A 15,447-nucleotide genomic window follows, 5' to 3' on the forward strand; every position below is an offset into this window, starting at 1 on the left:
GCTGTGAGGAGATCATTTTAACTAGGTTGTGTAGTGGGCATTGGCTTTTTAGCCATCACCATTTGTTAAGTGGTGCTCCCCCACCACGTTGCACTCATGGCACTCAACCTGTCGGAATGCCCTTTTTATAACCACTTACATTCTCATTTGTGTTTGCTGTCTTAGTTATAGGCAGTTTTAGCATCGACGCATGGATCGTTGACCACATTTTACTTTTTATCTGTTGTAGCAATACAGCGAAGGCCATTTAAGTTTTCATTCTGGACCTCCATTTCACTAAGACATACTTTGTAGACCTTTCTCTATACCCCTGTTTTTAGCTGTCTTCTCTTCTGTCGATGATAGTTGTTTTTAACTCCACTCTTTGTCTTTGTGTTCTACAGTTCTGATGTGGGCTTGTATGACCCTAGTTGTTTTTGTGCCCTAAAACAGAAAACAATGCACATTTTCTGCAGATATGACTGTTACACTTATTTTTCTTTTTATGTATGTCTGGCTGTCTTTAAAGAAAGCTCATGTTCTGAAAGTTAAAGATTCATTGACTTCAGCTGGTTTTTGTTATTCTTAAATTTTTCCTGAGCTGCTTGTTTTGAGGATTAGTTTGGTGATTTGTTTCTGTAGTTTCATTTTTAGTTTTTATGTGTGCAAAAGTCGTATTATCAAACCAAGCGAGGTAGTGCAGTGCAGTGATTAGCACACTAGACTCACATTAAGGAGGATGACAGTTCAAACCCATTTTTGCCATCCTGATCGAGATTTCCATGCTTTCTCTAAAATCTCTTCAGGCAAATGCTGGGATGGTTCCTTTGAAAGGGCATGGCCGGCTTCTTTGACCCATCCTTCCTAAATGTAATGGGACTATTAACCTTCCTGTTTTGTCCCCTCGCCTAAATCAACCAACCAACCATCTTACCAAGGACAGTAAGATAAATACAGTTAATATACATAATGATCAGCCCTTTACAAAACACTCCAGGCATTTCACCTACACTGATAATATATCAGTGGCTGCCCAAGGGAAGATGTTTTAAGAGATGGAAGAAAAGTTGATTACATCATTGGATGTGCTTGGCCTTTACTATGAGTTCAATCAGCCAAAGCCAAATCCCAACAAGACACACCTAGTGAGATGGCACAATGGGTAGCACAGTGTACTCACATTTGGGTGGCTGATGGTTCAAACCCACATCCGGCCATCCATATTTAGGTTTTATGTGATTTCTCTGAATCATTCAGGCAAATGCCAGGATGGTTCCTTTGAAAGGGCACGAACAATTTCCTTCCCCATCCTTGACACAATCTGAGCTTGTGCTTCACCTCTGATGACCTCGATGTTGATGGCACTTAAACCCAGTCTTCCTTTCTTTCCAACAAGATTCAAGTGTGCGTATTTCACTGATTAAATATCGAAGTTCGGCACAATTGGATGTCACGTGACAAGGCAAATGAGTTCAGCATTGTTACATCTGTATATCGAGGTGCTAGTCTTGGACATACACTGTCTTTCAAGAAACATTTCCATAACAGAAGGCTGCAGGTCAGTGCAAGGAATAAGATTTCGAGGAAACTAGCCCTCGCACCCTGAAAACTTCTGCCCTTGCTTGGTGTATGTCAGCTGCAGATTACACCTTGCAGTCAGTCAGTCAGTCCGAATCTTGTCAGGATGTATGAAGTCATCTCAAGTTGACAAACTCTATCAAATTGTTGATATAGCTCCCTCCTCCCCCCCTCCCCCTCCTCCCACTGTCAGAAGGGATGTTGCTGCCAGTATGGAGAGGGTGAAGCAGATTAGTGATCCCCGTCATTCACTGTATGCTCATCAAGCTGTAATCTGTTGGCTGATCTAAAAAGAGCTTCATCACTTGGACTTGGTCACTAAAGGGAGCAACGGTGTGTAAGTACATCACCAGTTGGAAGAGTAAACTGCTGTTGGGTATCCCATTGAAGGAAGAACTAGCCCCAGGAAACTATATGCCCTACCCTGTTTGGATATCAATCAGTCACATTACGATGGATGTCCCCTGTTGCAAGACCAACATGCAAAAATGATGAGCATCCTTTCCACATAATGGAAAGGTGTCTTGCGAGTCTGGAACAACACAAGGTCATTTGCTTATATCCCCACTTCTGGAACACCCTGCACCACACAGGACTTGACAGAGGCAAATAACAGGGCCATTGGAATTGCTGCATTCTGGAAATGTTGACTAGACACGGGAATGAATGAATGAATGATGATGGATGATGTTTGCATTAGCAGACACATTCCCAGTAATAATACACAGTTTGTAGCATATAGTTGAAGTTTATGAATTGAATCCTTACCTTTAAAGCATTTCTCTCCCCCCCCCCCCCCCCCCCCCTCTCGAAATTATAATTATCTACAAGCTTCTGTTAATTCAGTAACACACTTTTGACTCTGCCACACACATCCATTTGTTTTATGTATCACCCTACCAATTTCCTTTTTGTGTCTAGCTGTTATTTTTAATTTAAGTATTCTGTAAATCCCTTGAAATTTTGTGTAAGCATTGAATGCCTATTTTATATGCAAATCCCATGTTCTGAATGTGTGTTGCTTGGTAAAATATAATTTTTTTAGCTTTTATTGAATTACTGTAATCAGAAAATTGTTTGTGAATGTTCTGCCATTCCGCCTTATGTATAATGTTGTGCTGCCTATGCATGCTGTATGTTCATGCTTCTGAATATAGATTCTTTTTTTTTCAGCTTATGATGCAGTGTATTATTCTGAGTAGTTGCTAGTTTTATTCAGCAATGAATGAGTTTATAATGTGTTATTAGTAATTTGCAATGTGGCATTATGTTTTTTATTTTATTTTCTTCACTTTTTAAAATTTTTTCTGTGATTTGTGCAGAACATCCCTCCAGTACATAAAAAATGGACATAGATGTTTTCTACAGAATTGAAAGCACCTAGTTTGATAACACTGAAAATACTCACATGCATGGCTGTGGTGAAAGGTAGATGACATGTATTGGAAAATTAAAGAAACCCTTGGAGAAAGTCACACTGTTGATTGGAATATGCTCTTCAAGATTCTGATTTAAGCAGGGGGGGGGGAGGAGGGGAGTGAGAGTTATTCTACAAATTATGATTGTAAGTGTTGAAGGACAAGAAATGGAGGGGCATTATTTGAGGAGAAAGTGAAGCAGGGGTCTGGCCTGGCTCCAGAGTTATTCAATCCATATATAAACCAAGGAGAAAAAGAAAGTCCCTTCTGATAGTAATTGATTGGCCTAGAACTTTATATGAAAGTGAAGCCTGGACAATAAATAATAGAACTAGATGGGAAAAAAAGCTTTTGAACTCTATTGTTGCAGAAGAGTACTGAAGATTGAGTAGTTTGAATAATGAATGAAGAGATACTGAATTGAATCAGGAAGAAAATAAAAGTAAGGCACAAGTAGACTAAAAGAATGCTTTGGTTGACAGGATACATAATGGAGCATCAAGGAACAGTTCATTTTGTAGTTGAGAGAAAAGGAGAGTAGGCTAAAATTGCAGACAAAGATCAAAGCTTGGTTACAGCAAACAGCTTCATGTGAATGCAGTCTGCAGTTATAGAGAGGTGAAGAGACTTGCGTAGGGTAAACTAGTGCAGAGAGCTACATTAAATCAATCTTTGGTGTTGAAAAACACACAACAGCAACAAAAACATGATGATCAGTTCAGCAGCTCTTTTTGTATGCAGACTGAAGTGGAGCACATCTTGATACACTTTTGTCTTTCCTTCTATATTGCTAATTAAATATGAGTGATATAAAACTATCCTATCATTCTTGTGTTTCTCCTGTGGGTTCATAGACTCTCTGTAATATTGCATAGTATTATAGATGAAAGTGAACATTAAGATCGTTGACATCATTGGCCTTACCGAGGTGGGTAAAAGTTCAACAAATTCAAAATTCTCATCTAAGAAATGAGTATATTTTGCAAATTACGCAGCTGATTTAATATGATTCATTAAAATAACAACTTCATGTTAGACATGATTAAAACCAGTAAAGGTAACAGCAAAGTTGGGGAACACTTCTGAAACAGGAGTCAGTTCATGTAAGCACTGTAACCAGTCAAGAATTTACATAATAGTGTGCTGCAAAATTACTCTGACTACTCTGAATAACATAGTGAATACCATTTGGGTAAAGAGAAGCCAGAAATATAAGCCCTTATTCTCAAGAGGCAGTTGTTCAACAAATCAAATGCAGACTTTTAAAAAAATACATTAATCAAAAGAAATGTAAACAGTGGGACTGACCCATACATTTATCGAGTACAAATAAGGTACATTTTATCACTTTCAACAAAAAGTCTCTCAGGAGATGTGTGTCCATCTTTTGCGCTGAATGGTAATGTAGTTACAATATAATTTTTACTTATCATCATATTAGGTAATTTGGGATAGCCCCATCATCAAATCTCTGGTACGAAATATACAACATAAGACAAGATATTTAAAGACACACTTTACGACAATGCAGTGAAGCTGACAAATGTACCCGTTAAACTCAGTACAAAACACCCTGTTGCCTCCTACTCCATTCCAAAACACTATCAGTGCCCACACTGACGCAAGCAGTTTGGCTGATACTTGGCATTAGTGACAATATACCTGAGACAACAACCAAACTTTTGTATGATGACACTTATTAAAATAAGTATTATTTAACTGATTTAGGAGTAAAGGAGACCACTCACAGCGGAAGCATTGAGATCTCAGCAGGCACACGTGAAAGGTAAAGAAATAAAATTTTATAGCTTTCAGAATCAATCCTTTGTCTAGCCAGATTACTCCCTCTCCCTCCCTTTCTCTCTCTCTCTCTCTCTCTCTCTCTCTCTCTCTCTCTCTCGCCCCCCTATCTCCCTTGCCCCCCTCCCCTCCCCCCCCACCTATCTCTCTCTGTGCCCCTGCATTGTGGTGGCTGGAAACACGATGCTGTATTGCATTTTGGTATGTGGTATAGGATGGGGTAGTGGTTGTGTTGGGTGGTGCTGGTAGAAGGAGAGGGAGGGAGGAGGTAGAAAGAGCAGTTGACGGGTGGGTAGCTAGCAGCTCAGAGGGAGCAGTAGGTTTGCTAACTAGTTAGGTGCTAAGCATGTGATGCACAGGTGCCAGAGATGGTGTGGTGCAGTTTACAATGAAGATGACATTGATTCGGAGGGGATGACAGGACAGAAGAAGGGAACTGTTGGTTGGAGGATGTGGGGACTGTGGGGTATTGGTAATTGTGGCCAGGATGGTTATGAGAGTGAAGGATGTGTCGCAAGGATAATTCCCATCTGCGTAGTTCAGAAATACTGGTGTTTGAGGGAAGGAGTCAGATGGCCCAGGTTGTGAAGTGGTCATTGAAATTGAGCATGTTGTGCTCAGCTGCGTGTTGTGCCTCTGGGTGGTTAACTTCATTCTTTGTCATGGTTTTGGAAGTGATCATTCCTTCTGGTGGTCAGCTAATTATTGTCATATTGATATAAAAAGCTGTGCAGTGAATACAGTTGAGTTGTTATGTGAGGGCTGTTCAAAAAGTACCAATCTATCCTTACTGAGGTACAATTGTTTGACACAAGTCACCTTTTGAGTAGTCATCTTCAGCTTCTACACACCCCTCACAACGTTGCTGTCACTGCTGGAAGTAGGACTGTTGATACTTTTAAAAATATCAGGAATATCCAATACATTGATATTTTAAAAAAAATATTATTGGCTCTCAAAAACTGGAAAAAAATCAATATATTGACTGAAAAAGTATCTGTTTACCTGCCTGTAAAAATATCTGCTGCACATTGTAAATGTAATGCCAATTTTAGATTTGTATATTTAAGTATTGATTTTTTATTAGACATTTTGAACATCATCAAGCTAGCAGGCTGCCTATCCCCTTTGGAGCAAGAATTGAAGGGAAAATGATGCATGTTCACGCTTGGCAATGACCATTTTTCTAACAGTGATAGCAGCATGTAAGTGGTACAATAAATGGTGTCCGATGGGTCCGTCATTCAGTTTCGTCACGTATCAGATTTGTTGGGAGCACTTCATATCGACTTCTCTGTTTTTTTCATTTTTGCAAATGCCAGTGACTTAGCAGTTGTAATGTCAAAATTGCATGGTGGAGCTAAATGTTGCAGCTTCTGTTGGTAGCACTGATATCCAATTATGTCAGCATTTCTCCTCACACTTCTGTACCCACCCATAGACCAATCTTGTCATTTAGATTTTTGTTCATCATTTTCAAGTTGCGCTAAAAATTGTATTTTAATGCAACTGGTGTACTATTTTTTCACATCGGAAATCTTGTTACCCCATGTACACCCCCCCCACCCCCTCCCCGATGCAAAATGGGACTTCTTTCGTTCCACATATACTTGCTTCACACAGTGAAAGTAAAATTGTATTCTACCAAAATTCAAAAAGCACAACTTCCAGTATTTACCAAAAATTGGGAAAAAATAAAAATAAAAATATGAGCACTCAATATTGCCATTTTTTATATCAATATATCAGGGAAGGAAATATCTCTGCTATATATCGATGTCATTTTGAAGAATACCGGTATTTTATCAACAACCCTATTTCCCACACAAAGTAATCGCATACTGATGGATCCAGTGACCTGGGTGGTCAGCTAGGGCCGTGACCAGACTGACCTCTGTTAACAACTCTGTTATGCGTGAAGATTGTGTAAAGGTCACCACAGTCCTTAAATGGTCAGTAACAACCTCATTTGTGGATATTGATGGTCGAGCAGAATGTACTTCCCTCTTTATTGATGAGTGGCCATCTTTGAAGTGGTTTTACAGGTCCTTTACCTGTATGGTACCCATTGCTTCATCCCCAAACACTTGTCGAATGTTGTGGATTGCTTCAGTCTGAGTATTGCCAAGTTTAAAACAAAATTTGATGCAATAACATTGTTCCTTTTTTTCCCCACAACATAAAATTCAGTGATTACAACTTACACATGTTCAGTTGTCCATGGCTAGCCAGTGACTGGTTGTTTCCACACTCATTAAAAAAATCAGGTATGCGCACCACATATCCCCTCAAACATAAAGTATACCCACACACTGATACCATTATTTATTTCAGCAATAAAAAATAAGTCTGGTACTTTATTAATAGACCTTATCTGACAAGGTAGGATAAGCGTGTGACAGGACTGGAAAAGAAAGTGCTGAGTGGTTGGACTGTCCAGATCTTTCACATGAGTCTTTCACAGAGATAATATCCCTGTGGCAAGGGGTTGGAAAAGGGAGTGGCCAAGGATGGACCAGGATGGTTGTGTAGGTTGGGTGGGTGAAGGGAACCCACTTTAGGATGGGTGGAGAGGATATTCCATTGCCCTCGCAATCTACACAACATCCTGGTCCAATCCTGTGTCACTCCAAACCCATTGTCACATGAATCTTTTCTATGGAAGATTCAGGTGCAAGATCTGGCCAAACTACCCACCCAGCACTTCCTGCTGCAGTCCTGTCACAGGCTTATCCTACCCTGTTAAAGGTAGGGTCACCTGTGAAAGCAGCCATGCCATACACCAACTCATCTGTAATCACTAAACAGATATTTGTGTTGGTATGACAACCAACCAGCTGTCCACCAGAGTGAATGGCTACTGCCAAACCGTGGCAAAGAACAGAGTTGACCACCCAGTGGCACAGCAAGTAGCTGAGCATAATGTACTCGATTTCAGTGAATGCTTTACATCTGGATCATCTGAATCCTTTCCACCACCACCACCACCACCACCACCACCACCACCACCAGCAGCAGCTTTTCTGAACTATACAGATCAGAGTTACCCTTGCAACACATCCTTTCCAGTCATAACCATCCTGGCGTCAATGTCCATTAACCTATTGTCCCAACACCCTCTGCCCCACAGTCCCTTCTTCCTCTGTCCTGTCATTCCCTCCCAGTCCACATCACCTTCATTGTGCACTGCACCACACCAGCCTTGGAATTATGCAGTTTGGGCCAAGCGCATGCATCTGCCGTCCTCCTCTCTTGCATTCATAGCAAACAAAGCCGCTGTCTCCTTCTGAGCCACCCCGACACAATTCCCACCCACCCTAGTCCACATGCAGGAATGCAAACTCTAGTCCACATGTGTGTGTGTGTGTGTGTGTGTGTGTGTGTGTGTGTGTGTGTGTGTGTGTGTGTGTGTGTGTGTGTGTCAAAAGGGGGGGGGGGTACCTGTTGACTACTGAAGACTTCTGCTATTCGGTGAGTGGTCTCCATACTCCTAAATTATTTACATTCCGCCAGAACTTTCTTACTATATTTTTCAGGCTACTATATTATGAATGTGGGAAGTAACACTAATTGAAATTAAGTTCAGCCAAAACGTTTTAAAACTAATTTTGCTTGACACATTGAAACTTTAAATAGCTCAGTAAACGTAAACCTTAACAATATGGAAGGAAGGATCATGGACACTTTCTATATGTACAAGGAACCATTGTTAGTTATGGTCTAGTAATGGGTAATTCTTGTAACATTGAGATCAGCCATTACAATTGCACAGTAAAAATTGTCAGTAATTACAGTTACAAATTTCTCCCAACAAGACCATAGGTGCAATGCTTTAAGCTGCTCGATTTAAACCTAGAGTAGAGTACCTATATGCTATTGTTCAATATGTCTTAATTTCAACCAACTGTTTAAAACTGTAATACATGACAGTCAAAATGTCAACAACCTATTAAAAACAGTAGTTGCTGACATTTAAAACAAGAAAAAGATGAAAATAGAAATTTTAAAACTTAAAATAGGAAGGAAGCAAGGTAAAATTGTTTTTAACTTTTTTTTTTTTTACTGTCACATACTATTTATTGTACGTGTGTGGCATCCTATTGGTTAATGTAAATGCAGTGACTGGCTTTTGATGTTTTTGTGGTATTATGCAATGACTGATGACCATGGTGTTAAGAATGTAAATTCTTACTAACAATAAGTTTCTATTTTTTCTTTTATTGTGATAAATGCCCTTTCTCTCTTCCCTTCCACATTTTTAAAAGTTTTATTTTTGATCTCTTGTTATTTTCACTGTATGGAATATTGTTCTCATCAGGTTTGTTGAAATTTTGTCTGTTATGTTCTATTTTTGAAAAAAAAAACCAGTTTAATCTTGTGTACTACATTTTTTAAATAATTGGTTGAAATTGACATTTTGAACAGTATCATATAGGCACTGTACTTCTAGGTTTAATACCAGCAGCTGAATGAACGGCAGCTGTGGCCTTGATGGTAGGAATTTGTAACAGCAATTAAAGACAATTTTTACAGTTTAGTTGCAATGACTGATCTTGGTATTACAAGCATTACATTGTAGTGTTTTCTTCTAATTGTAATAAGCATTCCTGCTCCATTCGTTCTGTATTTTTACAGTTTGTATTTATTGAGCTATTTGTAATTATGATCTACAATGTAACAGTGCTTTCAAAACATGGAGCTGAAATTTATGTACTGAGCTAATCTTCATTTACTATGCCAAAATCAAGCAACATGGAATGTCACAGCTGTGACCTTAGTACAGTGTGATTCTTTTATTAACAAAAATTAATATGTATGTCATTTAAATAATACATGTTTCAATAAGTATTGTAATATAACAATTTGCGTGTTGTTATAGATATGTGTCACTAGTACCACTTACTGGCTGCATTGTTTACTTCTTTGTGCCATATTGAGCTGCTAGGGTACTGGTGTCATTTCGGAATGGAGTAAAAGGTGATGAGTACTTTGTATTGACTTTTATGGGTATGTTTGTCAACTCCATTGCATTTTTTAATGTGTGTCTTTAAATAGGTTGTCTTATATTGCATATTTCATGGCACAGACCTGATGATGGGGTTATGAAACTCTGGCAATTTTTGTTGATGTGAAAAATGTCAAGCTGCACCATAGTTTGGACTCTGCTTTAAACTGTAGGCCTTGCTGTAACTAGCTGAGTCAGTCAGTTCAGTTCAAAGATAGGAAGGAAGGCAGTGGCACACCAGCTCCAATAGGATCATGCCTAGTAGAGCACTGTGGTGTTCAAAACAGTTTTGAGATTGATGACTAACCTTTATTTATTTTATTTATTTATTGTTCCGTGGGACCAAATTAAGGAGAAGTCTCCATGGTCATGGAACAAGTCAATACATGAAATTATAACACGATATTAGAAACAGATAAAATGAAATATAAAAAACATATTCAGTTGACAAGTAAGTTTAAATAAAGAAAATCAACAATGTAACACAGGAATTTGCTTAATTTTTTAGATCTTCCAAGAGCTCCTCGACAGAATAGAAGGAGTGAGCCATGAGGAAACTCTTCAGTTTAGACTTAAAAGTGTTTGGGCTACTGCTAAGATTTCTGAGTTCTTGTGGTAGCTTATTGAAAATGGATGCAGCAGAATACTGCACTCCTTTCTGCACAAGAGTCAAGGAAGTGCATTCCACATGCAGATTGGATTTCTGCCTAGTATTAACTGAGTGAAATCTGCAAACTCTTGCGAATAGCCTAATATTGCAAACAACAAACGACATTAAAGAAAATATATACTGTGAGGGCAATGTCAGAATTGCCAGACTATTGAATAGGGGTCGACAAGAGGTTCTTGAACTTACACCACATATAGCTCGAACAGTCCGTTTTTGAGCCAAAAATACCCTTTTTGAACCAGAAGAATTACCCCAAAAAATAATACCATACGACATAAGCGTATGAAAATATGCGAGGTAGACTACTTTTCGTGTTGAAGTGTCACTTATTTCAGATACTGTTCTAATGGTAAATAAAGCAGCATTTAATTTCTGAACAAGATCCTGGACATGGGCTTTCCACAACAGCTTACTATCTATCCGAACGGCTAGGAACTTGAACTGTTCCGTCTCGCTTATAATATGCCCATTCTGTCTGATCAAAATATCGGTTCTTGTTGAATTGTGAACATCACTACCACTGTCAATATTACGGAGAATTACCTTCTGCTTTCTGTTCTTAAAGTAAGAGGTGAACCAGTTGTAAGCTACTCCCCTTACTCCATAATGGTCCAACTTCTGCAGTAATATTTTGTGGTCAACACAGTCAAAAGCCTTCATTAAATCAAAGAAAACTCCTAGCGTTCGCAACCTTTTATTTAATCTGTCCAAATCTTCACAGAGAAAAGAGACTATAGCATTTTCAGTTGTTAAACCATTTCTAAAACCAAACTGAACATTTGACAGCAAATTATGTGAATTTAAATGCTCCAGTAACCTTGTATATACAACCTTCTCGATAACTTTAGCAAACACCGATGGCATAGAAATAGGTCTATAATTGTCAACATTATCCCTGTCTCCCTTTCTATAAAGTGGCTTCACTACCGAGTAATCGGTCAGAAAACCGACCACTCCTAAAGGAAAAGTTACAGATATGGCTAAGTACTGGGCTAACATACGTATTACAATACTTCAGTATTCTGCTAGATACCCCGTCATATCCATGAGAGTTCTTGGTCTTTAGTGATTTAATTATTAACTCAATCTCCCTCTTTATCAGTATCATGGAGGAGCATTTCAGGTATCCGTCTCGGAACACTTTTTTCTAAGAGCGCTATTGATTCCCTGTTGGGACTAGGTTTCTATTTAGTTCACCTGCTATATTCAGAAAGTGATTATTAATTACTGTACACATATGCGACTTATCAGTAACACGGACATTCCCACTACGATTTGATTCTATATCCTCGACCTGTCTCTGTAGACTAGCCGCTTCCTTTACGACTGACCATATGGTTTTGATTTTATCCTGAGACTTAGTTATTCTCTCTGCATACCACATACTTTTTTCCTTCCTAATGACATTTTTAAGCACCTTACAATACCGTTTGTAATGGGCTGCTGCATTTAGATTGTGACTGTTTCTAACGTATTGATATAATTGCCACTTCGTTCTACAAGATATTCTTATCCCTCTAGTCAGCCACCCAGGCTGCCTGTTTGTGCTAGTACCCTGTTTTGAACGTTCTAACGGAAAGCAACTTTCAAAGAGCACATGAAAAGTCTTGAGGAAAGCATTATATTTATCGTCTACTGTATCAGCACTATAAACATCTTGCCACTCTTGTTCCTTGATAAGGTTTACAAAAGTCTTTACAGCAACTGGATCAGCTTTCCTAAACAGCTGATGACTATATTTAACGCGTGTTGCAGCACAAAAATCTTTTAGAGTTAAAATTTGTGCATCATGATCTGAAAGGCCATTCACCTTCTTGCTAACCGAATGCCCTTCTAGTAATGAGGAATGAACAAAAATATTGCCTATGATTGTTCTACTGTTCCCTTGCACTCTCGTTGGAAAGAATACGGTTTGCATAAGATTATATGAATTAAGGAGGTCTACCAGCATCCTCTTCCTCGCACAATCACTTATACAATTAATATTGAAGTCACCTCATATAACTAACTTTTTGTATTTCCTATAAAGTGAACCAAGAACCTCCTCTAGCTTTAGCAAAAATGTTGTGAAATCGGAGTCTGGGGATCTATAAATAACAACAGTTAGAAGTTTAGCTCCATTAAATTTAACCACACCTGCACAACATTCAAACACCTTTTCAGTGCAGTACTTTGAAACATCAATTGACTCAAATGGGATTCCGTTTTGCACATGCATGGCGACTCCCTCACACCGCAAAGAGCTCCTCGAAAAGCTGCCAGCCAACCTGTATCCTGGTAAAGGAAGCCTCTGAATTATCTCCTTATTTAAGAAGTGTTCAGATACACCAATAATTTCAGAGTCAACATCTGTAAGCAATTCACTAACTTTATCTCTAATACCTTGTATATTTTGATGAAATATACTAATTCCCTCATTACTCGGATACCTAAGCTTTGTCAAAAGTGGTTCCTTTGTTAGAGAGACTTCCCTTAAGCAGGAATACCTATCAGCTGACTTCAACCTAAAAAGAATACAGCTCTAACACCCACTACTGCAGGAATTTTCCCATGAGTGATCCCACCAACCCCACCTATGCTGTCACCTATAAGGTTTGCCAACCTCCCCTTTCCATACCTGTTGAGGTGCAGGCCATGTCTAGTGAAACCCATCCTGCTGATAGATTCCGACACCACTGAAATGTTACTCATGCCTTCCGTCATCAGTGCACCCCCAAGTCTCATGTTATTACACCTGACGGATGTATTAAGATGAGGCCAATCGTGAAGTTCCACGAAGTGCACATTCGTGTTGCCAGTCTGAGTGGCTATCTTTTCCAGGTCACCATCTGTGTCATACTCCCCATCCCTATCAACACTATTACCAGCCCCACCCACAATCACTACCTGATCCTCTTTAGTAAAATCCCCACATACCCCCTATGTTAACTGTCACCTGAGCCAAACCTGCATTAGGCTTCACAGTGCTGTTGACTTGGTACTCACTCCCCAGAACTTCCTGCAACTGCTGGCCTACACCTCTGCCATGAGAACTACCTAACAGCAGAACCTTCTTCTTCCTCTTCAACTTTGCAACTGTTCTAGCCACCGTAACTACTGAGGTCTTCTGCATACTTCCTACATCTATAGCTACTAGAGATTCCTCTCCACTAGACTCTGACAGTTGGTCATATCTATGACAAACACCAATAGTAAAACTATCTGAAAATCTCCTTCTCCTAGCAGATCTCTTGCCAACAGCCAGCTCCCATTCCCCAACCCCCTTCTCCCTCCTCATCCTATCTAGCTCCTCCTGTGCATTTTGCAACTGCATCTGAAGGGCACAGATCTTATGCTCCTGCTCTTCTATCAACTTACTCTTGCTACATAACCTACAGTTCCAGGAGAGGATCTCACCAGAATGCCTACTGGCTTCCCCACTACATTCCCCCCAGTGAAAATACTTCGAACAAGTCTCACACCGCAATCCACTACTCACGAACCTACGGCAAAGCCCACACTTCTCACTCATGGTAAAATTTTACTTTTTTTAAGTTCCGCTACTACAATAAGATGTTAAAACTTGACTACAATAATCACAAACTTACTCTACAAGGGAAGTAACTTCTATTATTAACAGTATTAATAAACAACAAATGGGAATATAACAAATGACTAATACAGAAAGAGAATCAAACGTCTAATGACACAGTAACGAAGCTGAAAACAGTTCCCAAAAGGTTCTTCTGAAATTATTTCACCAGAAAAAAACACCGGTTGAAGACTACTAAAGTTCCTAAATAAACCACTATACACAAACAATTAATCAGTACTTAGCTTTCGATGCGCCGCTACAGCTGCAACTGGTCAGTGCGGAATGTAAACACAGCTAAGAGGTTACGTTGCTTGATACGAAACACTCACAAATATCACGTCACAACACAAGAAAGGCAGAGGCGAACGAAGAAACCACAAATATGTTACTTATATAGTAAATATTATCAGAAAAACCATTAAAATATGTATCTGAAACGTAAAAATATATAAAAACTTAGAGAGCTATCTCACACGCAGTCACTTGCTTATGACATCACACCAAAGACCCTTTTTTACCCCAATTAGTACTGTCCCATTGATTGATGAATGAGAGATGTCTGGAATCAACACGTGATACGATTGGAATGAGCCTCATATTTCAACACCGAATTTTTTGCCCTGGTGAATACATTCCTTTTCAGTGTTGGTAACAAACTTTTTTATTTCAGTGCTTTTATAATTGATGGCTGCTTGGCGGTTCTTCATATCAAGAAATTTAATATGTGTACTCAAGTCAGGTAACTTACTATTTGTTTCTCACATTTCTCCTTAGCACTGACGCCAGTACCTTCACGACAACTACTACAGCAGCAACAAGTGGGGGTTACAGCTCCAGTTCAGATTACAGTCAGTACTATGACCCATCATATTGGCAGAATTATTCTGCATGGCAAGGATATTACGACACAAGTACTGATCCAGCAGCTACTGCATCAGCACATGCGCAAGCCTCCCATGATTACTATCAGAGTATGAGTGCGTACTCCAGTGCACCGGTAGTGGAAGATACTACAAACCATGAGGATGACCTTGAGCTTATTGGTAGGTAGACTGGAGATCTAGTAGCACAAAATGAAGTGCTATAACCAGTTTGTTTAGTTGATAACGACTGTTTCAGGTGTGTGGTTATAATATGATAGTTCTTTTAGCTTTTACAGTTTTATAAATTAGACAATTATCTTTTAATTTTGGCTCATTTTAAAATAATATGCAGTGTTTTCCATTCACATAGTGCTGCTATAATCATTTCTAAAGTTAATAGTGTACATATGGCTTCAATGTTAATATTATTATTTCTCTGTGCACTTGCTCCATATTCCAGTCCTTTTATAGATTTGCCGAACATGCTCTACATTTGGATTATGCATTCAGTAGATTAATTGTGACTAGATAATTTGCATATGATAACAGACGTTAACAGA

At 39.0% G+C, this 15,447-nt stretch overlaps 1 protein-coding gene across 2 annotated transcripts in view; it reads left to right on the forward strand.

Annotated features, from left to right (window-relative positions):
- Positions 1-15,447, forward strand: part of LOC126272371 (tRNA selenocysteine 1-associated protein 1) — a 54,462-nt gene that overhangs the window by 27,060 nt on the left and 11,955 nt on the right. For both annotated transcript variants that reach the window (XM_049975179.1, XM_049975180.1), the window contains exon 5: positions 14,799-15,067. In XM_049975179.1, coding sequence (XP_049831136.1) covers positions 14,799-15,067 — 269 coding nt within the window. The remainder of the gene's footprint in view (positions 1-14,798; positions 15,068-15,447) is intronic.

Source organism: Schistocerca gregaria, chromosome 5, assembly GCF_023897955.1.
Source record: "Schistocerca gregaria isolate iqSchGreg1 chromosome 5, iqSchGreg1.2, whole genome shotgun sequence".
Lineage (NCBI taxonomy): Eukaryota > Metazoa > Arthropoda > Insecta > Orthoptera > Acrididae > Schistocerca > Schistocerca gregaria.